General features: G+C 40.3%; 1 protein-coding gene across 1 annotated transcript in view; it reads left to right on the top strand.

The window, feature by feature from the left end:
- PCNX1 (pecanex 1) overlaps positions 1 to 27,640 on the top strand; it is a gene marked incomplete in the record, with an annotated part of 752,914 nt that overhangs the window by 653,408 nt on the left and 71,866 nt on the right. The window contains 3 exon segments of the mRNA XM_053711389.1: positions 8,103 to 8,356; positions 19,906 to 20,136; positions 20,291 to 20,391. Coding sequence (XP_053567364.1) covers positions 8,103 to 8,356; positions 19,906 to 20,136; positions 20,291 to 20,391 — 586 coding nt within the window.

Raw genomic sequence — 27,640 nt, 5'->3', positions numbered from 1 at the left:
GGATGCTTTGAATTCTTCTCCCTTGGGTGTGGTCCTCTGGAACGTTAATCTGAAAGGATTATGGAGACTAGCCTTTATTTCTACTCTCTTTCGGGTGACTCTGTTCTTGTTTTCATTTCCCTTAGTGCTGCCCTTGGTGCCTTTGGGCTCTAGAGAAATTGCGTTACTTTGTCGCGGCCTAGTACCTTGCTGAGGGGGTGTTGACCTCCGGCTAAGGGTGTTCTCTTCCCTTTAAGATGGGAATTACGAGCGAGTCCTGTACCCGTTCTCCGGGTTTCCCAGTTCTCATCGCCTGGGAGGTCTGATTTCTTCAGACTGGGTATCTTGTTCCCTGAGGGTGTCGTTCGTTCTAGGACGATTCTGGATCCCGTGTCTGGAGTTCTTGTCTTGGATCCTTCTTGGATATCTGCAGACTTATGTTTGGGTGGACTGTTTCGGGACGACCCAGTTTTTTTCAGGGACCCTATGTTGCGACATAGGGGCTAGCTCATTGGGCTTGCAAGCAGGTAGGCCAGAGTTCTCATCCACCTTCGGGTACTGGTTATAAACTTTAAGGCCTGACTTGTCCTTCGGACGGAGTGTGCTCCTCTATGGGGAGTTTTTTTTTCTCTGTTGGGTCAACAGTGGTGTCTGGATGATTTTTCATTCGGTCTGTGTTTTGATCATACTATGGCTTCATGTCTTGTGGACATGTACGCTGCTCATATCTGTGCCCCTCCCTTTGAAGGGGATAGTTTTTCTTCCTTCTGAGTTGGGGTTTCCTCTCTGGAGGGTCTTTGTCCTGCCCTGTATGTTGGAAGTTGGATCAGGTGGCTTATTTCTGTAAGGGGCAGCATCTGCTTCTCTGTGGGCTCTGTTCCACCTGTTGGAAATTGATCTCTCTACATAGTGACTGTCTAAGAGAGTTGTGACAGGACTTCCTACGGATCTATTGCACTTTTCTCAGGTCCTAGGGGGTTCTCCTTGGGAGTGCCTTATTTTGGAGGAGTGGATTGGGTTGGCACCCGAGCTCTGTTGGGGTGGGTGAGTCCCCCCTTTTTTCTTCCATTCCCTGGGGGCTTGTGGTTGGGGTCTTATGTCTCGCTTGGGCTGGTCTGGTGTTGGAGCAGGATCTGAAATCTGTTGCTCTGCTATTTCGTCCTCTGAGCATTCAAGGTATAGTAAGCCTTTTTGAGGTTTCTCCTCTCTCCATATTCAAGATTTGTGGGAAGGACTGGCAGCTCTTAGATAGCCTGCAACGTTATCCGCTGGTTAGTGGATACTTAGCAATCTAAAGGATCCTATCTTCAGCTGCTTTCTACTTGCCCTGCAAGTATTTAAGTTTCAGAGTCATTTTTAGATGACTGCAGCGTGCAGTGTTTTTGCTTCAGGTGTTGTTCGTCAGACCTATCTGAGCTTGCTGCACGAGGTTTCGTTCTGAATATTTCAGTATTCTGAGATACCTTTTTGCGAATTGGGGACCTTCGTCTTCAGTTGCTTTCTAGAGTGTGGTTGCACTGTGTTAGGGGAAGATCCTCTCTCTGTTTCAGACTCCCACCCTTATCTCGTGGTTTCTGTATTTCTGGGGTCTGGGCGTTGCCTCCCCTTGTTTCTATGATACTGGTTGGGTCTCTGTGAGTCTGAACCGGTTTCTCTGGTTTTTGCTCTGTTTTTATTTAGGACTCGTTGTGCGCTTTTTAGGGTTTTTTTCTGAAGTTCCTTATGCTAGCTCGAAGCTAGCTCAGCATACTAATGCACTGTGGCTACTCTGCACTGTAGCAAACCAAGGGTTGCAAGTTCGATCCCCGGCGAGATAAAATGAGCAGCGCCTTGAGTCCCTTAAGGGGAATTAGCTGCGCTTTACAAGTTTCTCTGTGCCTTTTCTTCTTGTGGAAGAATACGGTAGTTTGTTTCCTTTCTTTAGTAAGGGGTGTGTTGTTTGGAGACCAACTGTTGTGGAGGGTGTCTCTTGGAGGCTGTGGACTCAGTCGAGTCTAGTTCCTGTGGTCTCTAGAAAGGCTGTAGACTATCTGCAGGTCGGTGTCCTTGGGCCTTTTCCTTTTTTTCAAAGTTGTTCTCGGCTTCGGACGGAGCAGGATTTTGTTGGGTAGGGGTTTTCAGGCCTGGTGCCCTCAGAATGGGCCACCTATTGTACCCTCCCGTCTTTGCATTCAGTGTCCTCTATAGCTTGGGTATTGTTTTCCCAAAAGTAATGAATGCAGCTGTGGACTCTTTCCATTTATGAAGAAAAACTTAAATTATGCTTACCTGATAATTTTAGTCTACAGCTCGCCGCCCGTATTTTTTCTGTGGGGCGTCTGTTATTTTTTTTTCTTCTTCACCCTGATATTTCTTCTATTGTTCCTAGGCAGAATGACTGGGGGATAAGGGAAGTGGGAGGAGTATTTAAGCCTTTGGCTCGGGTGTCTTTGCCTCCTCCTGGTGGCCAGGTTCTGAATTTCCCAAAAGTAATGAATGCAGCTGTGGACTCTTTCCATCTGAAGAAAAGAAAATTATCAGGTAAGCATAATTTAAGTTTTTGTAAGAGTCCCAACTTTCAAGATGTTGATTATAGGAACTCTTCTGCCTTTCTGTTTAGCAAGGTTACTTCATGTCCACAATAGACTTATAGGATGCTTATTTTCAATTAACCCTTTCGTGACAGTGTAAAAGTGTCTGCATCGGAACACCTGTTCCGATGTAGACAAATTGAAACTACGCGATTGTGCATACGATCGCGAGATTTCAATTATTGGATCGCACCCTAGGAACGCCCTCCAGACCACGATCAAGTCCTTGAAGCGCAGAAGGCTTCAGGACAGCCGTTTGATATGACGTTCTATTCCGTCATAACGGCTTTAAAGCCCAGTGTAAATATGACGGAATAGAACGGCATAACGGCGTTAAAAGGTTAATTTAGACCGCTATTGTTTTCTGAGATTCTCTTTTCTAGATAAACATTAGCAATTTGTCACTCATCCTTTTGGGCTAGCGGCAGCTCAGAGATTCTTTACAAAGATTCTTGATGCCCTTCTATCTGTATTCAGAGACAAGGGTATTGCAGCGTTTCCTTATTTGGATGTTTGGTACTAGCTCTAATATTTTCATTCAGCAGAATTTCACTTGAAACAACTAGTGTGGTTTCCTCAAGACATGGTTGGTGGATCAATTTACGATAGTGTTTCTTGATTCCTTAGACAAGGGTCACCTTTTTAGGTTTCCAGATTCTTTCTCCGACTAGAGACAAATTAAGTTAATTTTAGTTTTCTAAATCTTCAGTCTTTATTTTTTCCTTCAGTGGTTATATGCATGGAAGTTTTTGGTCTCATGACTGCAGCATCAGGAGCGATCCTCTTTGCTCGTTTTTGTTTGGGGCCTCTATAGCTTTGCATGTTGCACCATAGGTGCAGGGATTATTTTCAGTTATCACAACTGATATATTTAAATCCCAACACTTTTTTCTCTCTGATTTGGTGGTTGGACTATCACCTTATTGTTCAGGGGGCTCATTTGTTCGTCCTACCTGGACTGCATTATCAACAGATGCAAGTTTTTCAGGTGGGGGGCTGTCTGGTAGTTTCTGACAGCACTAGGGGTTTGGAAACCTCAGGAGGCAAGGTTACCAATCAATATTTTATAACGTCATGCTATTTTCAGGGCTCTTCAGGCGTGGCCTCTATTAAAGACAACTTTTACATTTGTTTTTTAAATAGACAATATCACAACTGTGGCATTTGTCAATCATCAAGGAAGGACTCGCAGTCCTTCAGTTATGGAGGAAGTATCTCGGATCCTTTTTTTGGGCGGAATCCAATTCTTGTCTAATTTCTGCGATTCATATCTCAGGTGTAGACAATTGGGAAGGGGATTATCACAGTCGTCGGACTTTATATCTGGGGGAGTGCTCTCCATCCAGATGTGTTTTTTTTAATCTAGTACAGATGGGGTCTTCCAGAAATAGATCTGATGGTCTCTCGTCTAAACAAGAAGTTTTCCAGATTCTTTTCGAGGTCCAAGGATCCTCAGGCGGAGATAGTGGATGCTCTAGCAGTTCTTTGGTTTTCACCAACATGCTTACATTTTTCTGCCTCTGGTCCTTTTTCCAAGGGTGATCTTCAAGATCATAATGGAACAATTTGTATGTGTTTGATAGCTCCAGCTTGGTCTCTCAGGTTTTGGTATGCGGACCTTGTCAGGATGTTCAGTTGCCAGCCTTGGCCACTTTCTTTAAGACCAGACCTTCTGTTTCAGGGGCTGTTTTTTTACACAGGATCTCAAATTTCTAAATTTGAAGGTTTGGAAATTGAATGCTTAAGTGTTTAGTCATAGAGGTTTCTCTGACTCTGTTATTAGCACTATGATACAGGCTCTTAAGTCTGTTTCTAGGAGATTTTATTTTTAGGTTTGGAAAACCTATATTTCATGATGTTCAACTCATGATTATTCTTGGCATTCTTTTAGAATTCCTAGAATTTTACAGTTTCTTCAGGATGGTTTGGATTAACGTTTTGTCTGCAAATACTTTGAAAGGACAAATGTCTACTCTTTCTGTCTTATTTCATAGAAAGATTGCTTAACTTCCTGATATTCACTGTTTTGTTCAGGCTTTGATTCATATTAAACCTGTTTTTAATTCTTTTTCTCCTCCTTGGAGTCTCAATTAAGATTTTTCAGGCTCCTCCTTTTTAGTCTATGTATTCTCTGGACATTAAATTACTTTCTTGGAAAGTGTTTTTTCTTTTGGCTATCTCTTCTGCTTTAAGAGTTTCTGTATTGTCTTCTCTCTTTTGTGAGTCTCTTTATCTGTTTTCCCTTCAAGATAAAGCTGTTTTGATCACTTCATTTAACATTTTACCTAAAGTTGTGAATTCTAACAACATTAATAAGGAAATTGTTGTTCCTCCTTTGTGACCTAATTTTAAGAATACTCTTGTAGGGTTCTTACATTCTTTGGGTGTGGTAAGAGCTTGGAAATATTATGTTGAGGTTACTTAAGATTTCAGAAAGACTTCTAGTCTTTTTGTTATTTTTTTCTGTCTCCAGGAAAGGTCAGAAAGTCTTTGTTATTTCTCTGTTTTTTTGGTTCAGACTTTTGATTCACAAAGCTTGGCGAATTACAGCTCATTCTACAAGAGCAGTTGCCACTTCTTGGGCTCTCAAGAATGAAGCTTAAGTTGATCAAATTTGCAAAGCAGCCACTTGGTCCACTTTGCATACTTTTTCTAATTTTACCTTTTTTATGTGTTTGCTTCTTCGGAAGCAACATTTGGTAGGAAGGTTTTTCAGGCAGTTGTCTCAGCTTGATTTTAATGCCTTTGATTTGATTTTTTTTTTAAATATTTAAGAAAACTTTAATTATTGTTTAGGATTTAATTTCTCAGCGAAAATAGCCGTTTTTATTTTTATCCCTCCCTCTCTAGTGACTCGTGGACGTCCACATCTTGGGTATTATATCCCATATGTCACTAGCTCATGGACTCTTGCCACTTGCATGAAAGAAAACATAATTTATGTATGAACTTACCTGATAAATTAATTTCTTTCATAGTGGCAAGAGTCCATGAGACCCACTCTTTTTTTGTGGTTATGATTTTTTTGTATAAATCACATAATTTTTTTCCAGTTCCTCTCTTTGTATGTTTTTTTTTTTTTTCACCTCACTTCTTGGCTACACGTTAAACTGAAGTATGAGTAAGGTGTATTTATAGGCATTTTGAGGTTTGGGAAACTTTGCCCCTCCTGGTAGGAATGTATATCCCATACGTCACTAGCTCATGGACTCTTGCCAATAAGAAAGAAATGAATTTATCAGGTAAATTCTTACATAAAATGTTTTTTCCAATTATTACCTACTAGTGCCTTCAATGGCAGTCCCAGTGCCCCATTCCACCTCTAATGCCTATTAGTGCCCCCCTCAATAATTTACCACCTCCCAGGGACAGTACGGTCAACTTTGGGAACCACTGCACTATGGCAACTAAGACAAAAAAACTTACAACCGGTGAAATTACAGAAAAGCTGTATTCAGAATTTGTGTATCAAAGAGCAATAACTGTTTTATGAGTTTTTAAGGCTTGTTTTTATAAAAAGGTTTATCTAAAAGCTGTTGAATTTAAAACCAATTTGGAAACGCACATTTATGTACAGCTTATATTGCATTATACATTACTCACGTTATGATAGGGACAACTCCCACAACTGTATTTGTCGACAGAAACTAGCCTCTACCAGGGTGGGTTTATTCAACACATTTCTACATTTATTTTTTATTTATTTTTAAATTGGGGGGGGGGGGGCAGATATCTATACTATAATCGCATTTGTAACGCGTTTGTCGGTGTCGCCTGCATCCTCAAAGGAATGTTGGCTGTGCGAGGCATCCAAAAGAATGTTGGCTGCGCGCGCATCCAAAATAATCCACCTGGATGCCGCAAAGCTGCATCCAGGTGAATTCCTAAAATGGCAATTTTCGGAATCCACCTGGATGCAGCGTAGCCTTTAAAAAAAAAAAAAAAAAAACACACAACCGCCCGCACAAAATAACTAAAAAACACGCAACCGCTCGCACGAAGTATAACAAATACCTAAACGGTCAACCCCGCATCGCAAAACAAAGTACTTAACCCCTAATCCGCAAATAACATAATTAAAATATTAACCCCTTAACCGCCAGCCACCCACATCGCAATAACCCTAATTAACCCCTAAACCCCCACATCTCAATAACCCTCAATATATTAACCCCTATACCGCCAACCCCCCACAACGCAAATAACCAATTTAATTGCTAAGCCCCCTAACCTTACACCCCCTAAATTAACCCCAATTACTCCTAAATTACAATTAAAATAAAAAACTAGCATTAAATTACAAAAAATAAAGTCTAACATTTACAGAAAAAATGATCAAAAATTAAAAAAACATTATACCTAATCCCTATGAAAATAGAAAAGCCCCCCAAAATAAAAACACCCCCTAATCTAAACTATCAACCAACCCCCCCCCCCCCCCCCCAAAATAAAAAATAAAACCTAACACTAAAAAAAGTAAACTACCCATTGCCCCTAAAGGCGGCGGTCCTTTGCGGCATGGAGGCACCTCTTCATGAGATCGTCCGTCGCACACTAAAGCTTGAATGCAAGGTACCCCATATTTATTGGGATACCTTGCATTCCTATTAACTGAAATTTGGAAATCAGCCAAAAGGATGTGAGCTACTGAAATCTTATTGACTGATTTAAACAGCCAATAGGATTTCAGTAGCTCTAATCCTATTGGCTGATTTCAAAATTTCAGCCAATAGGAATGCAAGGTACCCCAAATTGATTGCGGTACCTTGCATTCAATCTTCAGTCAACGACGGACATTGGATGAAGTGGAGCCTCCATGCCGTTGAGGATCCAGGCATCAGTAACACAGCTCTGCACCTCCTCTCCGCACCGCCTTCACTCCGGATGAAGGCAGAGGATGATGGATCCGTCTGGAAGAAGACCTTCTCCGCCGGACTTCAGGAACAGTGAGTACCTATTTGTGGCTTAGGTTTAGGCTTTTTTATTTAAATTGTTGGGGTGATTTATTTTTATTTTTTTTAGATTAGGGTTTTTTTGGGCTTGAAAAAAAGCTGGTTGCCCTTTTAAGGGCAGTAAAAGAACTGAATGCCCCTTTAAGGGCAATGTCCGTACAAATGCCCCTTTAGGGACAAAGGGTAGTTAAGGTTTTTTTTAGTGTTAGTTTTTTTATTTTGGTGGGTGGGGGGGTTTACTGTTAGGGGGGATTTAGTATTTTTTAGAAGTAAAAGAGCTGTTTAACTTAGGGCAATGCCTTACAAAGGGCCCTTTTAAGGGCTATTGGTAGTTTAGTATTAGATTAGGGGGGGAGGGTTTAATTTGGGGGTATTTTTTATTTTTATAGGGGTATTAGTTTAGGTTTACATTTTTTATTTTGAATACCTTTTATTTTTTTCTGTAATTCTCCTTTTTTATTTTTTGTAACTTTAGCTTGGGGGGTTGTAGTTTTTAAACATAGACTGCCCTCTGGGCAGTCTTATCGCCTAGTTCATAATATTTTGTTTAGAAGAACAAAAAAATTCCCCTTAAAATTATATCCTTTTTCCTAACATTTAGGCACATACTGCCAGCAGCGGGAGGTAGAAGCAATCACTGAAGGAGTAGAAGAGGATGAAGGTTTCTGTTGTTGTGAGCCTGGCCATGTACCCCATATGCTGTCTTTTAACGCTGCCTTTGGGCAGAGATGGCTTGCATGGGAAGTCTTAGTCACAAAGTATGTTCTTGAGGGTTACAGCATCACGGATAACAGTGCCGCATCTATGCTTCAAGTATTTGACCTGCGGAGAATCCTTACCACATATTATGTAAAGGTAAAAAATATTTATATAATTTTTCAATTTTGTAAATAAACTTTTTAGTATACAATAGTTTGTACAATATACAAAGTCTAGTAATTCTCTTGCATGTGTGCAACATTAAGTGCATGATTTAAATGTGTGCAAATGTATGTTTATTAAAACATCTTAGCAGCATTGGATTAAAAATTATAGTGCTGAACATTGGGCTTAAAGGACTATTAAATACAGTAAATTTGCATAATCAACAAATGCAATAGCACTTATTCTGAACTTCAAATGGGTAGTAGATTTTTTTCTAACAAATTTTAAAGTTATGTCTATTTCCACTCCCCTTGTACCATGTGACAGCCATCAGCCAATCAAAATGCATATATGTATATTCTGTGAATTCTTGCACATGCTCAGTAGGAGCTGGTGAATCAAACGTGTAAATATAAAAGTAAATTGGAAAGTTGTTTAAAATTACATGCTGTATCTGAATCATGAAAGTTTCATTTGACACGAGTGTCTCTTTAAAGGGGCAGTAAACACTTTGTAATTACAAGACCTTTCTTTAAAAAGGTGGTTAGAGTCTACGATCCATTATGCCTGGGTTTCAATTCCTGGCCACTAACAGATAGTAAAGATCTCCAAGAGTACTTCATCCCTCCCACCTCTCTGGTATATAAGTCATATCTTTGCTCCCAGGAGGTAGGTGAAAAGTTGAGGTGCTCCAGATTCCTCATTGAGAGGGGTCCTCAGACCAATTTGAGGCCCATTTTCCCCTCAGAGCGCTGCTTCTGAGAGAGGGGGGATATTGGCGTAAATGGTAGTGACACAATTAGTCCCAGTAAAGGAGTTGGTCACAAGCCTGCCACAGGTGTCGTGGGGACTTGTCCCATTGATGTACTCCATACTTAAATCCTTTGTTGTGACTTACACAACACTGGACGGGCTGTCTTCTGGAAGCAGTTTATCTCTGCAGCCGACTATGCACGGTAGGGTGGGTGCATCTCAAGGTAAGTGTGCACATACATGCACTCACATATCACACAGGCTATTAGCAGACTCCTACTTTAGCGCTAGACTTTATTGATTTAGTTTAGTAGTTATAAGAGAGTTATTTGAGCTAAGGAATTTTTTTGGTGTTTAATTTATTATGTGATTTTTCTCTGGGGGGGTTTTTGCACACTGATTATCAATTAGCGCGCTCCATATTTTTTAGAATTACAATGTTCTTTATTTGTATTTCTTTCCTAAGACATGGAGAGTCCACAACGTCATTCCAATTACTAGTGGGATATTCACTCCTGGCCAGCAGGAGGAGGCAAAGAGTACCCCTGCAAAGCTGTTAAGTGTAACTCACCTTACATAACCCCCAGTCATTCTCTTTGACTCTTGTCAATGGAGGACGTGAAGTTGGTGTCTGAAGATTTTATTCCTTTTTTTGGGTACTTTTCCCTGCAAGCAAGGATTTGGGTTTAGCTGTGTCCTTATCAATCTCTTGAGTAAGAGTAATGGTGGCTTTTAAGCAGTTAGAAAGTGGCAAGGTGGGCCTTGCTTTGTTTTCTAACATATTTGCTGCCCTCGGTATAGAAAGCCAGAGTCGGTTACTCTGTTCTTTCTTATTCTACAGGTCTCTATAAGGAGTATGTGTCCTTTCACGCCTTGTGAGCTATCTTCCTGCCCGACAGCTAGATTTGCACGGTATGTGTCCTTTCACGCCTTGTGAGCTGTTTTCCTGTCCGACTGCTAGATTTGCAGGTAAGTGCTTTTGTCTTTTAGTTACTGGAGACTTGCACTATCGAATTTAATTCTGCATTAATTGTTATGGGACTTTATAATCCTTTAGGGAGGATTCATTTGGGGCAGTATGCAGGCACTATTTGTATGTGAGGAGACTAGGGGTTACCGACTTCCATTTGTTTTATGGGATGGCTAATGACCCTATGGCTATGTGTATTGATTGTAAAGGTCTTTTTTGAGGGAATTTTTAAACGGCTACTTTACAGGGTTATTTTACTTCAAAGTAGAATTGCGCGCTTTTTCTTTAATGCGCAGTTTCTTTTGATGCCGCTCACGTGACCTCCTGCTCTTCCGCTTGTAGCTTTGAGCGGAGCACCGTCATTCCTGTGAGTTACTCTTCAGTTGCGGCTGTGGGGTTATCGTCTGGCTGATTGGAGAGTCCTAAATTTGTGGAGCTTCTGCAGGTTATGGTAGGGCACCTAAGCTTCTTAGGTGTAGAGGTGTATTTCATTTTCAATTTATTTAACTGAAGGACTATCCTTAAAGCGATAAGTCTGTTCCTTTTGATACATGCTTATTATGTTTGGAGGCTCAAATTGTCTTGTCTATGCAATTTTATTCCTCATGTTTACAAATGACCTTATAGTGTAAAGATAAATTACTTGTTTCTCAGCCTAATGTCTCTCAGGATGATGCTGTTCAGGCAATGCCACAGCTTTCTCCTCAAACGTCCCAAGCCTCAATGGCTTCTAATACAGTGCCCTGCAGTTCCTCTCAGACTCCTGGAGGAGTGTATTTGCCAATAGATTTTGCTGCACAGATATCTTCTGCGGTATCTGCGACTTTATCTGCTTTTCCCATGATGGGGAAGTGCAAGAGGAAATCAAAACATTTTTCTGACAGTAAGGTGTCTGTCCCTTCTGCTGCTGTGAAGGTTCCCTCCCCCAATAAGTCTGATGAGGAGGATACCTCGGTAGCTTCTGAGGGTGAAATCTCAGATTCTGACAGTATAAATCCTTTGTCCGATTCTGAAGAAGTAAACTTCAGATTTAAGCTTGAACACCTTTCTTTTCTTCTAAAGGAGGTACTGGCTACCTTGGACGACTCCGATTCTTGTGTCACTGTCAACCCTAAAAAATCTAGTAAGCTTAACAAATACTATGATGTTTCTTCCTCTGTGGAAGTGTTCCCTGTTCCAGACCGTGTGTTGGAGATCATTGCACAGGAATGGGATAAGCCAGGGATTCCTTTTTCTTTTACAAAGATATGACGAGTCCACGGATTTCATCCTTACTTGTGGGATATTAACCTCCTGCTAACAGGAAGTGGCAAAGAGCACCACAGCAGAGCTGTAGATATAGCCCCTCCACCCCAGTCATTCTCTTTGCCTGTGTTATACTAGGAAGACATGGTAAAGTGAGGTGTTAGTTTTTGTGTTTCCACCGTTTCCTCTCTTCCCATGCGTGATTGCTCGAATCAAACAGGAGAGAGCTTCAGTGATCCTAATAGCACCTGCGTGGCCACGCAGGACTTGGTATGCGGATCGAATAGGACATGTCCTCTCTGCTACCGTGGAAACTTCCATTGAGGCAGGACCTTCTCATTCAAGGTCCTTTCCAGACATCCATATCTAATTTCTCTGCAGCTGACTGCATGGAGATTGAACGTTTGATTTTATCAAAGCGAGGATTCTCTGATTCGGTCATCAATACGTTGATACAGGCTATAAAGCCTGTCTCTAGCAAAATCTTTCATAAGATATGGCATAAATATCTTTATTGGTGTGAATCCAAGGGTTACTCATGGAGTAAAGTTAGGATTCCTAGGATTCTGTTTTTTTTTCTCCAAGATGGATTTGAGAAAAGAGTTATTTGCAAGTTCCTTTAAGGAACAAATTTCAGCTTTGTCTATTCTGTTTCACAAACGTTTGGCAAATTTGTCTTTTTGTCAGGCTCTATCTAGAATTTAAGCCTGTATTTAGACTCATTACTCCTCCCTGGAGTTTGAATTTAGTTCTTTGAGTTCTTCAAGGGGTTCAGTTTGAACCCATGCATTCCATAGATATCAAATTGTTATTTTGGAAAGTTCTGTTTTTGGTTGCTATTTCTTCTGCTCGAAGAGTTTCTGAGCTTTCAGCGCTACAGTGTGTTTCTCCTTATCTCATTTTTCATTCTGATAAGGTGGTGTTACGTACCAAACCTGGATTCCTTCCTAAGGTTGTTTCAAATAAGAATATTAATCAGGAAATCGTTGTTCCTTTCTTATGTCCTTATCCTTCTTTTAAGAAGGAGCGTATGTTGCATAATTTGGATGTGGTCCGTGCTTTAAAGTTTTACTTACAGGCAACTAAGGATTTGCGTCAATCAGCTTCATTATTCATTATTTATTCTGGAAAGCTATGGCTACCTCTCTTTCTTTTTGGCTTAGAAGTATCTTTCGCCTGGCATATGAGATTGCTGGACTGCAGCCTCCTGAAAGAATTACGGCATTCTTCTAGGGCTGTGGCTTCCACATGGGCTTTTAAAAATTATGCATCTGTTGAACAGATTTGTAAAGCTGCGACTTGGTCGTCCCTTCACAATTTTTCCAAATTTTGCAAATTTGATACTTTTGCTTCTTCTGAGGCTATCTTTGGGAGAAAGGTTCTTCAAGCAGTGATGCCTTCTGTTTAGGTTCCTGTCTTGTCCCTCCCTTTCATCCATGTCCTATTGCTTTGGTATTGGTTTTCCACAAGTAAGGATGAAATCCGTGGACTCGTCATATCTTTGTTAAAGAAAACAAAACTTATGCTTACCTGATAAATTACTTTCTTTTACGATATGACGAGTCCACGGCCCACCCTGTTATTTTAAGACAGATTTATTTTATTTTTTTAAAACTTCAGTCACCTCTGCACCTTTTAGCCTTTCCTTTTTCTCTTCCTATACCTTCGGACGAATGACTGAGGGTGGAGGGGAAGGGGAGGGGCTATATAGACAGCTCTGCTGTGGTGCTCTTTGCCACTTCCTGTTAGCAGGAGGTAAATATCCCACAAGTAAGGATGAAATCCGTGGACTCGTCATATCGTAAAAGAAAGTAATTTTTCAGGTAAGCATAAATTTAGTTTTTCCCGTCCCCTGTCTTTAAAAAGATGTTTCCTGTTGCCGAATCAATTCGGGACTCATGGCGTATTGTGCCTATGGTAGAAGGGGCTATTTCTACTCTGGCCAAGAGAAACACAATTCCTATAGAGGATAGCTGTTCTTTCAAGGATCATATGGACAAAAAGCTGGAGGCTTATTTAAATAAAACGTATGTTAATCAGGGTCTACAATGGGAACCTGAAGTGTGTATTGCCATGGTAACAAGTGCAGCATCTTATTGGTGTGATGCTTTGTCCAATTTGATTTTAGAGGAGACTCCGTTGGAGGAGATCCAAGATAGGATTAAGGCTCTCAAACTGGCCAATTCCTTTATCTCTGATGCTAACATGCAAGTCATTAGACTAGGAGCCAAGATGTCTGGCTTCACTGTCCTAGCCTGCAGGGCTCTGTTGCTTAAATCTTGGTCAGCGGATGTTACCTCCAAGTCCAAGCTCCTGTCGCTACTTTATAAGGGTAAGACCCTGTTTGGTCCTGGTCTGGCGGAAATAATTTCTGAAATTACAGGTGGAAAGGGGTCATTTCTACCACAAAACAAGAAGAATAGAACTAATGGATGTCAAAGTTCTAGTTTTTGCTCCTTTCGTAACTTCTCCAAGCCGGAGCTGTCTAAGTCCTCTTGGAGACCCAATCAGACATGGAATAAGGGGAAGCAATCAAATAAGCCTTCATCTGAGACTGTCAGCATGAAGGGTTGGCCCTCAAGATTGAATCAAGTGGGGGGCAGACTTTCCTTGTTCCGACAAGCTTGGATACGCAATGTCCCAGACTCTTGGTCTGTGGACATAGTATCTCAGGGTTACAAAATATAATTCAAGACTTGTAACCAAGGGGCAGATTCCTTCTCTCAAGATTATCTAAGGATCAGGTAAAACGAGAGGCTTTCTTAAGCTGCATTCAGGACCTTTCCTCCCTGGGAGTGATTGTTCCAGTTCCAGTAAGGGAACAGGGTCTAGGATTCTATTCAAATCTGTTTGTGGTTCCCAAAAAAGAGGGAACTTTTCAACCCACTTGAGACCTAAAGTGTCAACAAATTTCTCAGAGTACCGTCCTTCAAAATGGAAACCATTCATTCCATTCTCCCTTTGGTCCAAGAGGGTCAGTTCATGATGACCATAGAATTGAAGGACGCATATCTTTTATATTTCTTCTGCTCATAGAGTTTCTGAGCTTTCTGCTTTACAATGTGATTCTCCTTATCTTATTTTCCATTCTGATAAGGTGGTTTTACGTACCAAACCTGGTTTTCTTCCTAAGGTTGTTTCTAATAAGAATATTAATCAGGAAATTGTTGTTCCTTCCTTGTGTCCTAATCCTTCTTCTAAGAAGGAGCGTCTGTTACATAACTTGGACGTGGTCCGTGCCCTCAAGTTTTACTTGCAGACGACTAAAGATTTTAGTCAATCATCTTCATTATTTGTTGTTTTTTCTGGAAAATGTAGGGGCCAGAAAGCTACGGCTACCTCTCTTTCTTTTTGGCTGAAGAGTATCATCCGTTTGGCATATGAGACTGCTGGACAGCAGCCTCCTGAAAGAATTATGGCTCATTCTACTAGGGCTGTGGCTTACTCATGGGCATTTAAAAATGATGCTTCTGTTGATCAGATTTGCAAGGCTGCAACTTGGTCGTCTCTTCACACTTGTTCCAAATTTTACAAATTTGATACTTTTTCCTTGTCAGAGGCTGTTTTTGGGAGAAAAGTTCTTCAAGCAGTGGTGCCTTCCGTTTAGGTTCCTGTCTAGTCCCTCCCTTTCATCCGTGTCCTCCCTTTCATCCGTGTCCTATAGCTTTGGTATTTTATCCCATAAGTAAGGATGAAATCCGTGGACTCGTCATATCTTGTAAAAGAAAAGGAAATTTATGCTTACCTGATAAATTTATTTATTTTACGATATGACGAGTCCACGGCCCACCCTGTCATTTTCTAAGACAGGTCTTTATTTTTGTTAAACTTCAGTCACCTCTGCACCTTGGCTTTTCCTTTCTCTTCCTAACTTCGGTCGAATGACTGGAGTGGGAGGGAAGGGAGGAGCTATATATACAGCTCTGCTGTGGGTGTCCTCTTGCAGCTTCCTGTTGGGAAGGAGAATATCCCACAAGTAATGGATGAACCCATGGACTGGATACACCTCCTCCCCTAACTGCCACCCCCAGTCATTCTCTTGCAGCTCTCGACAAGAAAGGAAGTATCAAGAGATATGTGGTGACTTAGTGTAGTTTTTACCTTCAATCAAGAGTTTATTTTTAAACGGTACCGGCGTTGTACTGTTTTACCCTCAGGCAGAAATTGGAAGAAGAATTCTGCCTGGAGGTTTGATCTTAGCGGTTTGTAACTAAGGTCCATTGCTGTTCTAACACATAACTGAAGAGTATGGAAAGAAAACCAGTTGGGGGGACGGTCTGCAGATTACCTGCTTTGAGGTATGTTCAGTATATTTTTTTCTAGAGAGATAAGGTCTAGAAAATGCTGACAGTGCCTGGTATATTTGAGGTAAGCCTGATACAGTGATTTAACAACGACTGGCAAAAAAGGGTAATATTCATGTTAATACTCATATTACTTAGTGTAAAAACGTTTGCATGTTTTATAGTAAAAACTTTTTTTCTCTGAGGGTGATAAATCTTTATTTTGGGGCCTAGTTTTCCACATGGCTTATTAGATCACTCCTAAAAAAGGCCCTCTGACATTCAGTGCATGGTGGGAGGGGCCTATTTTCGCGCACTTTGTGCACAGTTGATATTCAGACATACAGCTTCCCTAAAGGAGTCCTCTGGCATCTAGGACCACTATAGAGGGTGTTTTTTCCTGCAAAAATAGTGTTTAAGGGCAGGTAGGGCCGCCACAGAGCTGTGGCAGTGTGTTTGAGTGTTTTTTAACGGTTTTTCCGTTTTTCCTAATCTGTTTTGGGGCCTAAGGGGTTAATCTTCCATTTGCAAGTGGGTGCAATGCTGCTTTAGTCTCTTATACACACTGTAAAAATTTTGTAGAGTTTACTACTTTTTATCACTGTTTTGCAGTTTATGTGGTAGTTTTTTTCTCTTAAAGGCACAGTACCGTTTTTATATAATTGCTTTTTCACATTTATTAAAGTGTTTTCCAAGCTTGCTGGTCTCATTACTAGTCTGTTAAACATGTCTGATATAGAGGAAACTCCTTGTTCATTATGTTTAGAAGCCATTGTGGAACCCCTCTTAGAATGTGTACCAAATGCACTAACCTTTCTATAAGTTATAAAGACCATATTATGGCTTTTAAAGATTTATCACCATAGGTTTCTCAGACTGACAAAGGGGAGGTTATGCCATCTAGCTCTCCCCACGTGTCAGAACCTATAACTCCCGCTCAAGTGACGCCAAGTACATCTAGCGCGTCCAATGCGTTTACCTTACAAGACATGGCGGCAGTTATGAATCATACCCTCACAGAGGTATTGTCCAAACTGCCAGGGTTACAAGGAAATTGAGACAGCTCTGGGGCTAGAACAAATACAGAGCTTTCTGGCGCTTTAGTAGCTATGTCTGATATACCCTCACAATGTGCAGAAGCCGAAGCAGGAGAGCTTCTATCTGTGGGTGACATTTCTGATTCATGGAAGGCGTTACTTCAGTCTGACTCTGAAATGACAACGTTTAAATTTAAGCTTGAACACCTCCGCTTTTTGCTCAGGGAGGTTTTAGCGACTCTGGATGACTGTGACACCATTGTAGTCCCAGAGAAATTGTGTAAAATAGACAAATACTTTGCAGTGCCTGTTTACACTGACATTTTTCCAATCCCTAAGAGGTTTTCAGAAATTATTACTAAGGAATGGGATAGGCTTCCACATGGGCTTTTAAAAATGAGGCCTCTGTTGAACAGATTTGTAAGGCGGCGACTTGGTCTTCGCTTCATACTTTTTCTAAATTCTACAAATTTGATACTTTTGCTTCCTCGGAGGCTATTTTTGGGAGAAAGGTCTTACAGGCAGTGGTGTCTTCCGTTTAAGTGCCTGCCTTGTCCCTCCCTTCATCCGTGTCCTAAAGCTTTGGTATTGGTATCCCACAAGTAATGGATGAACCCGTGGACTGGATACACCTTTACAAGAGAAAACAAAATTTATGCTCACCTGATAAATTTATTTCTCTTGTGGTGTATCCAGTCCACGGCCCGCCCTGTCATTTTAAGGCAGGTGTTTTTTATTTTTTAACTACAGTCACCACTGCACCCTATAGTTTCTCCTTTTTTCTTGCTGGTCTTTGGTCGAATGACTGGAGGTGGCAGTTAGGGGAGGAGCTATATAGACAGCTCTGCTGTGGGTGTCCTCTTGCAGCTTCCTGTTGGGAAGGAGAATATCCCACAAGTAATGGATGAACCCGTGGACTGGATACACCACAAGAGAAATAAATTTATCAGGTAAGCATAAATTTTGTTTTTTCTAAAGGTTTTTATATTATTTTTCCTGTTAAATTATTAGAATTGTGCAATTCCTTCAAGATGATCTGGATAAGAGTTTACCTGTTCCTTGGAGGGGCAGTTTTCTCTCCATTCTTTATTATAGGTAGTATGCTTTGCTATGCTATTGGCTATCATCATAATCCAGTATTTAAACCTGTGTCTTCCCCTTGGAATCTAAATTCAGTTCTGGATATTCAATTTCTGTCCTGGAATATTTTGCTCCTTATCGCTATTTCTTTATCAATAAGCTTGGGCAGTTATTGCAACTACTTTTTGATTTTTTTGCCTAAGGTAGTATCTTTACACACTATAAATCTAGAAATTGTGGTTCCTTTGCTCCTAGGAATTCTAATGTTATCATAATTAGGATGTAGTAATTTTTTTATTTAGTTATTTTAGTCTTCTTAATTTATTTATTTTTTGGCCATTGTAAGGGTTACAAAGCTACTACAACCGCTCTGTCTTTATGTGCAAAGCTTTTTCTTAAAGGGACAGTCTACACCAAAATTTTTCTTATTTAAAAAGATAGATAATCCCTTTATTACCCATTCACTGTTTTTGCATAACCAACACAGTTATATTTATATACTTTTTACCTCTGTGGTTACCTTGTATCTAAGCCTTTGCAGACAGCCTCCTTATCTAAGTGCTTTTGACAGACATGCAGTGTAGTCAATCAGTGAAGACTCCTAAATAACTTCACAGGAGTGAGCACAATGTTATCTATATGACACACATGAACTAACACTGTTTAACTGTGAAAAACTTTCAAAATGATCTGAGCTAGGAGGCGGTTTTCAACGGTTTAAAAATCAGTTTGAGCCTAGCTAGGTTTAGCTTTTCAAAAATACCACCAAGGGAACAAAGCAAATTTGATGATAAAAGTAATTTGGAAAGTTGTTTAAAATTACATGCCCTATCTGAATCATGAAAGTTTAGTTTTGACTTTACTGTCCCTTTAAGACAGCTTATTTAGTTGTGGGGGGGCTAATTTTAATAAATGGGTTTCCGCATCCCGGGCTTTCTTGAATGTTGCATCCATTGAACAAATTTATAGAGCAACTTTTTGGTCTTCTCTAAGCTTCTTTTTTTCTAATTGTTCTCATTTGATGTTTTTGCCTCTTCTGGCGGTAAAGTCATTCAGGCAGCAGTGTCTGGCACTTAGTGTTCCATCCGTAAAAGGGGCAGTCTACACCAGAATCTTTATTTTTTTAAAAAGATAAATAATCCCTTTATTACCCATTCCCCAGTTTTGCATAACCAGCAGTTATATTAATATACAATTTACCCCTGTAATTACCTTGTATCTAAGGCTCTGCAGACGGCCCCCTATCTCAGTGCTTTTGACACATGCATTTTAGCCAATCAGTGCTTACTCATAAATAACTCCACATAAATGTGCACACTGTTATATATTTGATACACATGAGCTAGCACTGTCTAACTGTGAAAAACTGTCAAAATGCCCTGATATAAGAGGCGGGTTTCAATGGTTTAAAAATAAAATAAGTTTGAGCCTACCTAGGTTTAGCTTTCAAAAAACAATACCAAGAGAACAAAGCTAATTTGATTTTAAAAAAGTACTTTGGAAAGTTGTTTAATATTACATGCCCTATCTGAATCATGAAAGTATATTTTTGACTAGACTATCCCTTAAACTTCATGTCCCACCTGTTTTTCAGGGTGATCTCATGGACTTTACAGCTTGGATATTAGTTCCCACATGTGATGGCTTGTGGACTCTCACCACCTCATGAAAGACAACAAAAGTTATGCTTATCTGATGTACAGTATTTATTTCATGGTTGTGCGAGTCCGTGAGACTCCCATTTCATATTTTTATATTCGGTTGGCAGTAATTCTAGTTAGCCCTTCATTTACCCTTCTTTGTCCTTTCCTGCTTCTGTTGTTGTTGTTATTGGCTTTACATTAGATTGAAGTTAAATGGTAAGTAGGAGGAATTAAAAGCTCTTGGTATGTTGGGTGTTGTTTGCCTGCCTCCTAGTGGACTGCAATTTAATCCCACATGTAATGTAATTTAGTTTTCCTCTCTTGTGCATTTGAAGATGGTAGAGAGAGATATAGTTCTCTTTCTTACTGTCCAAAAATGAATGAGCTTCAGGATTTTTTCTGTTCTGCTTGATGAATATTTGTGTAACTGTTCTTTAGGAATCTAGGGAAAATTTAACATTTCAGTAAAAAGTATGTAAATTCTTTACTGTTTTGTATAAAGCAATGTTGTTCTCTGGCTTTTTGGTAGGGCATTATCTATTATGTGACTACATCTGTGAAGCTGGAGGAATGGTTGGCCAATGAGACAATGCAGGAAGGTCTCAGACCTTGTGCTGATCACTGCTATGTAGATGTAGACCCTACCTTTAACCCAAATATTGATGAAGACTATGACCTACGGTTAGCTGGAATTTCACGGGAAAGCTTTTGTGCAAGTTACCTTAACTGGATAAAGTATTGCTCCTCACGACGAGAAAAGGTATGTTTGTGTGTGTAATATACTTGTAAAGTTATTTAATTAAAGTGTAGGAAGATGTACAACACAGTTAACATTTCCTGATTAAATGTGCAACAATTAAATAACGCATGATTTTATTTTTTATAATTGCAAAACTGTTTTGTTTATTATCAAGCCATTGGATGCCGAAAAAGATTCTGCATTGGTGACACTTTGTTATGGACTCTGTATTCTTGGAAGAAGAGCCCTTGGAACAGCTTCTCATCATATGTCCAGGTATTTATTTTTTGCAGTGTGTGTGTATTTTTATTTAAATTAAAACGACATTAGCGAAAACCAATTTAAATCTGCATTAGAAAGAGAGCTTTTTCTTTCCAATGGCATGGAGAGTTCACAAATCCATTTATTACTGTTGGGAATTCAGCTCCTGGCCACCAGGAGGAGGCAAAGACACCCCAGCAAAGCTTAAGTATCCCTCCCACTTCCTATAATACCCAGTCATTCTTTGACTTCCTGAAACAAGGAGGAGTGTGAAGATTGTGCTCTGAAGAAATATTAAATGAAGTCCAATATGGATAGTTTCCCTTCAAGCAGGACTGGAGTAATGCTGTGTCCATGTAATCCTCTTGAGTAAGAGTATTGGTAGCTGTTTGCTGGAGAGATAACATAGACTACTCTGCGACCTCCAACAGCTATTGATGCTAACCCTCAACCCCGCAACCAGGGTTAGTAACTCTGCTTTCCTGACTACTCAGGGCCCTGTCAGAAGTTGTCTGATGCTGACAGACCTGGACGTGCTGTGACTGCTCCACAGCAGAAGACCCTGGAGGGTAAGTAATTTTATTTTATCTACTGAAGCAAGGACTTCAAGTTTATTCAGAGACCCGGTGGAACCTGCTATCCCTCATCCTTCTTAGGCTGGGTATAAGTTTTTTTGCGTTATATCCTAATGTTTTGGATATCTTGTTTCCTGAGCAGTTTCCTGGCTTTTAGCCATAGACAGGAACCTTGCCGCCTCCATGTCCCAGTTCTATTTATTTATACACCAGCTCAGTCCTGACATTTATGTGAGTGGGGGTCAAGTTTTTATTTCTTCTATAGCCCGGACTGTGGCTTTTTCAGCAGCACAATTTTGCGCACTTTGTAGCCGCCATTCATGCCTCAATTTTCTGAGAGTATACAGGACAGATGCCTTTACTTTGGCTAGTGCCTTTGTGTAAAGGAAATTACGTTCCGTGTGGTACTTTACTTCTGTGGGATTAGATGGAGCCTCACTGTAAATTTTTAATTCAAGTCCCTCACAACTAAATGGTTTTAGACAGGCTCTCACGCGCTGGTAATAGAACAGCTCTTCTGTCATGTGTAGGACAGGATCGCTAAGTCTGCCGTCAGATTCCTTTATTTTTTGTGACAGATGGTGCCTTTTTTTCTCTGCCCTATATGTTCTGGTCAGATAGAGGCTTATGTCAGGACGTTTGCGATCCTCTCGGGGGAGAACTTTCCTGCCTCAGGATTGTCTCTCAATGACTGACTGTCGCCAGGTTATTTTGTTTTGGTGCGTCCTTCCTCTGCACCTCATGTGAACGTACCTTCCAGTTTGAGGTAAATATCAGGGAAATACATGCATGGCGTGTGTTAACTGCTGAGATTTTACACCTATAGCACAACACAAGCAGAGGGCATGTTACTGCTGCACTGACCATCTTAACGTTTGAGCAAATTTAAATAACCGCTTGTGTCTTACGTTAGGCGGCTGTTGGTCCTTACCAGGGGGTAAGTTAATATGTGCATATACTCCAGTCTGGCCTTATTACTATATGGTAATAATCTTTTATAGGATGGTTATCTGTGTTCTTATTTGCACTCTTCAGTGCCATTTTTATAGTGGCGCTCTCTAGGGTTGCGTGTTTTAGTCATCCTTTTTTCAGGTTGACACAGAAGGGGTTTAAGTTTCTATTCACTTTGAGAATCTTCATGGTTCTTTTACACTGTCTCCTAAATGGTTCCCTATTGGCTATTGGTACAGTGTTAACTGTTTTATTTCTAGGGCCGGTTTATGTTCTATATTTAAAAGGCAAGGAACTTGGCTCTATTTCCTTTTTTTATCTGGGATTCTAAGGTATTTGCTGCCATCTAGTGGCAGTTCCATGTATTTATCCATCATTTTATGCTGCATGTATATGGGCTCTCTTACATGCGCTTCTCTCTTCGTATGCAAATTATTATGACCCTGGAGAAGTCTCCCTATGGGTGATGGGGGAAACCAGACGTGGACTCCTTGCCCAGTGTGCTTAGAGGAATGTGGCTGCACCTCACTGACGAGGCCCATAGGAGGCCGAAACGATCGTCTGGGGTTGTCATGTTCCTTGTTCAGAGGAGAATTGCCTGGTATTCGGGGCTGGACTGACCTTACTTGGCGGGATCAGACTGATATACTTCATGAAAGTTTTCTTCTGTGAAAAGCACACTGGTCTAAAAGAGGCTGCTTCCGGGTGGTAAATCGCCATAGAACAAACCACTGAGCTGCTGTTCGTTCCTGGTAGAGCGCTTCTCTCTTCGTATGCAAATTATTATGACCCTGGGGAAGTCTCCCTATGGGTGATGGGGGAAACCAGACGTGGACTCCTTGCCCAGTTTGCTTAGAGGAATGTGGCTGCACCTCGCTGACGAGGCCCATAGGAGGCCGAAACAATCGTCTGGGGTTGTCATGTTCCTTGTTCAGAGGAGAATTGCCTGGTATTTCGGGGCTGGACTGACCTTACTTGGCAGGATCAGACTGATATACTTCAGGAAAGTTTTCTTCTGTGAAAAGCACACTGGTCTAAAAGAGGCTGCTTCCGGGTGGTAAATCGCCATAGAACAAGCCACTGAGCTGCTGTTCGTTCCTGGTAGAGCGCTTCTCTCTTCGTATGCAAATTACACTGAGTTGATTACTGTTTAGGTCTGTGACACCATGCATGGTCATACATTACATATTATATTTTATATATTATATATACATTTTTTAGTTATCTTATGACACTAAAGGTTTAAATTCATGCTTTCCTATTTTATGTATATGGATATAATGTTGTTATCTCTCATATTGAGGTGATTTCTCCTTATGTCTATGACATCAGGTATTGTCCTAGGTGACATACATGTTATTTAGTGATCTTAGGACACTAATATATTAATTGTTACCCTATTTTATGTATATGGGCTCTACAATATAATCTCATATTGAAGTGAATTCTGCTAATATCTGTGACATTATGTATTTCCTTACATAGCATATATCTATCTATTAGTGATATTAGGAGACTCATATGTTTATATTTGTTAACCAATATGTATGCATATGGGCTCTATGATGTAATCTCCCTCATATTGAGGTAAGTTTTACTAATGTCCATGCCATTGTGTCTTTTCCTATGTCACATACATATATTTCTTAGTTATCATGGAACTGCAATGTTTTATTTCATGTTCCCTGTTTTATGTATATGATCACAATATTAGGATCTCTTTCATACTGAGGTGATCTCTTCCAATATCTGTGTGAGGACACTAATATGTTTTCATGTTTCCTGTGTTTTTGTATAGGGACTCAATATTATATTGTCTCCTTTTGAGGGTGACATCCTATATTGTCCTAGGTAAAATATACATATTTCCTGGTGATCTTAGGACACAAATATGTTTTTTTTTTTTGCTGCCCTTCTTATGTAGAGGAACTCAATATTTCAATCTCTCTCATATTGAAATGATCTTTCTAATGTTGGTGACATCTTGTCCTGTGCTACGTAACATAGTGACTAAAATGCCTCATGTTCCCCTATTTTAGGTATATAGGCCAATAATATTCTCCTTCTCATAAGGAGGAGACTTTGGCTAATGTATGTATCATTAAGCAATGTCTTATGTAAGATACTTCTCTTTCTTAGTGACTCTAAAGTGCCTATTTCCATTGTATCATGTACATAGACTCAATATTTTAATCTTCCTCATGTTGAGGATATTTTCTCCTTATTTTTGTGGCATCATGTATGGTCCCTGTTAAATACATTATTTTCTTAGTGATCTTCAGACACTAATAAATTTATTTTACGTATTTGAGTTTCTCTATATATTCTCATAGTGAGTAAATATATGCCCAGGACTGTTTCATCATGTTTTGGTCCTATGTCAAAGCATATATTTCTTAATGTTTTTGAGACATTAATATTTTTATTCTCATCCTCATATATTTGAGGTATATGGATACTTTCTATAATTTTTCTTATAGTAAGGAGGTTTTTTCTTCTAATGACTGCTTCAACATATGTTGTCCTTTTGTACAATCATATTTTTCTTAGTATTTCTCCAACATAGGTGTGTCCGGTCCACGGCGTCATCCTTACTTGTGGGATATTCTCTTCCCCAACAGGAAATGGCAAAGAGCCCAGCAAAGCTGGTCATATGATCCCTCCTAGGCTCCGCCTACCCCAGTCATTCTCTTTGCCGTTGCACAGGCAACATCTCCACGGAGATGGCTAAGAGTTTTTTGGTGTTTAAATGTAGTTTTATTCTTCAATCAAGTGTTTGTTATTTTAAAATAGTGCTGGTATGTACTATTTACTCTGAAACAGAAAAGAGAAGAAGATTTCTGTTTGTAAGAGGAAGATGATTTTAGCAAACGTTACTAAAATCGATTGCTGTTTCCACACAGGACTGTTGAGATGAAGTAACTTCAGTTGGGGGAAGCAGTTGGCAGACTTTTCTGCCTGAGGTTTGACTGGCCACATTTCTAACAAGACTTTGTAATGCTGGAAAGCTGTCATTTTCCCTATGGGGACCGGTAAGCCATTTTCTTAGTTTAAGTAAAAGAATAAAGGCTTTATAAGGGCTTAAAAAACTGGTAGACATTTTTCTGGGCTAAAACGATTACTTTGCTAAGCATATTTGTCAGATTATAGCTCTTTATAGTTATTATAATCTTGCGGATTGTTGTTAAAAAACGGCAGGCACTGTATGAACACCTTTTTCAGATGGGGGCCTTCTCTAGTCATAGGCAGAGCCTCATTTTCGCGCCACTAATGCGCAGTTGTTTTTGGAAGGCAAGGCATGCAGATGCATGTGTGAGGAGCTAAGATCCACTGAAAAAGCTTATAGAAGGCGTCATTTGGTATCGTATTCCCCTCTGGGCTTGGTTGGGTCTCAGCAAAGCAGATTCCTGGGACTGTATAGGGGTTAAATGTAAAAACGGCTCCGGTTCCGTTATTTTAAGGGTTAAAGCCTTCAAATTTGGTGTGCAATACTTTTAAGGCTTTAAGACACTGTGGTGAAATTTTGGTGAATTTTGAACAATTGCTTCATGCTTTTTCGCATATTCAGTAATAAAGTGTGTTCTGTTTAAAATTTAAAGTGACAGTAACGGTTTTATTTTAAAACGTTTTTTGTGCTTTGTTGACAAGTTTAAGCCTGTTTAACATGTCTGAACCATCAGATAAACGATGTTCTATATGTATGAAAGCCAATGTGTCTCCCCATTTAAATATATGTGATAATTGTGACATGGTGTCCAAACAAAGTAGGGACAATGATGCCACAGATAATAATAGTGCCCAAGATGATTCTTCAGATGAGGGGAGTAAGCATGGTACTGCATCACCCCCTTCTGTGTCTACACCAGTTTTGCCCACTCAAGAGGCCCCTAGTACATCTAGTGCGCCAATACTTATTACTATGCAACAATTAACGGCTGTTATGGATAATTCTATTGCAAATATTTTATCTAAAATGCCTACTTATCAAAGAAAGCGCGATTGCTCTGTTTTAAACACTGAAGAGCAAGAGGACGCTGATGATAACGTTTCTGACATACCCTCACACCAATCTGAAGGGGCCAGGAGGGAGGTTTTGTCTGAGGGAGAAATTTCGGATTCAGGAAAAATTTCTCAACAAGCTGAACCTGATGTTGTAACATTTAAATTTAAATTAGAACATCTCCGCGCACTGCTTAAGGAGGTATTATCTACTCTGGATGATTGTGACAATTTGGTCATTCCAGAGAAATTATGTAAGATGGACAAGTTCCTAGAGGTTCCGGTGCCCCCCGAGGTTTTTCCTATACCCAAGCGGGTGGCGGACATAGTAAACAAGGAATGGGAAAGGCCCGGCATACCTTTTGTTCCTCCCCCTATATTTAAGAAATTATTTCCTATAGTCGACCCCAGAAAGGACTTATGGCAGACAGTCCCTAAGGTTGAGGGGGCGGTCTCTACTCTAAACAAACGCACTACTATTCCCATAGAAGATAGTTGTGCTTTTAAAGATCCTATGGATAAAAAATTAGAGGGTTTGCTTAAAAAGATGTTTGTTCAGCAAGGTTACCTTCTACAACCAATTTCATGCATTGTTCCTGTCACTACGGCAGCGTGTTTCTGGTTCGAAGAACTAGAAAAGTCGCTCAATAAAGAATCTTCGTATGAGGAGGTTATGGACAGAGTTCATGCACTTAAATTGGCTAACTCTTTTATTCTAGATGCCACTTTGCAATTAGCGAGATTAGCGGCAAAAAATTCAGGGTTTGCTATCGTGGCACGCAGAGCACTCTGGCTAAAGTCTTGGTCAGCGGATGTGTCTTCCAAGACGAAATTGCTTAACATCCCTTTCAAGGGCAAAACACTGTTTGGTCCTGATTTGAAAGAGATTATTTCAGACATCACCGGAGGAAAGGGCCACGCCCTTCCTCAGGATAGGTCTTTTAAGGCTAGAAATAAGCCTAATTTTCTTCCCTTTCGCAGAAACGGACCAGCCTCTACTTCTACATCCTCTAAGTAAGATGGTAATACTTCTCAACCCAAACCAGCCTGGAGACCGATGCAAGGCTGGAACAAGGGTAAGCAGGCCAAGAAGCCTGCCACTGCTACCAAAACAGCATGAAGGGATGGCCCCCGATCCGGGACCGGATCTGGTGGGGGGCAGACTTTCTCTCTTTGCTCAGGCCTGGGCAAGAGATGTTCAGGATCCTTGGGCACTAGAAATAGTTTCTCAAGGTTATCTCCTGGAATTCAAGGAACTACCCCCAAGGGGAAGGTTCCACAGGTCTCAATTATCTTCAAACCAAATAAAAAGACAGGCATTCTTACATTGTGTAGAAGACCTGTTAAAGATGGGAGTAATTCATCCAGTTCCAATAAGAGAACAAGGGATGGGGTTTTACTCCAACCTGTTCATAGTTCCCAAAAAAGAGGGAACATTCAGACCAATTCTAGATCTCAAGATCCTAAACAAATTTCTCAGGGTTCCATCGTTCAAAATGGAAACCATTCGAACGATCCTTCCTACCATCCAGGAAGGTCAATTTATGACCACGGTGGATTTAAAGGATGCGTACCTACATATTCCTATCCACAAGGAACATCTTCAGTTCCTAAGGTTCGTTTTTCTGGACAAGCATTACCAGTTTGTGGCACTTCCATTCGGATTAGCCACTGCTCCGAGAATTTTCACAAAGGTACTAGGGTCCCTTCTAGCGGTTCTAAGACCAAGGGGCATTGCA

Source organism: Bombina bombina, chromosome 1 (assembly GCF_027579735.1).
Source record: "Bombina bombina isolate aBomBom1 chromosome 1, aBomBom1.pri, whole genome shotgun sequence".
In the NCBI taxonomy this organism is placed as follows: domain Eukaryota; kingdom Metazoa; phylum Chordata; class Amphibia; order Anura; family Bombinatoridae; genus Bombina; species Bombina bombina.
The sequence above is the reverse complement of the archived record's forward strand: the minus strand, read 5'-3'. Positions and strand labels throughout refer to the sequence as shown.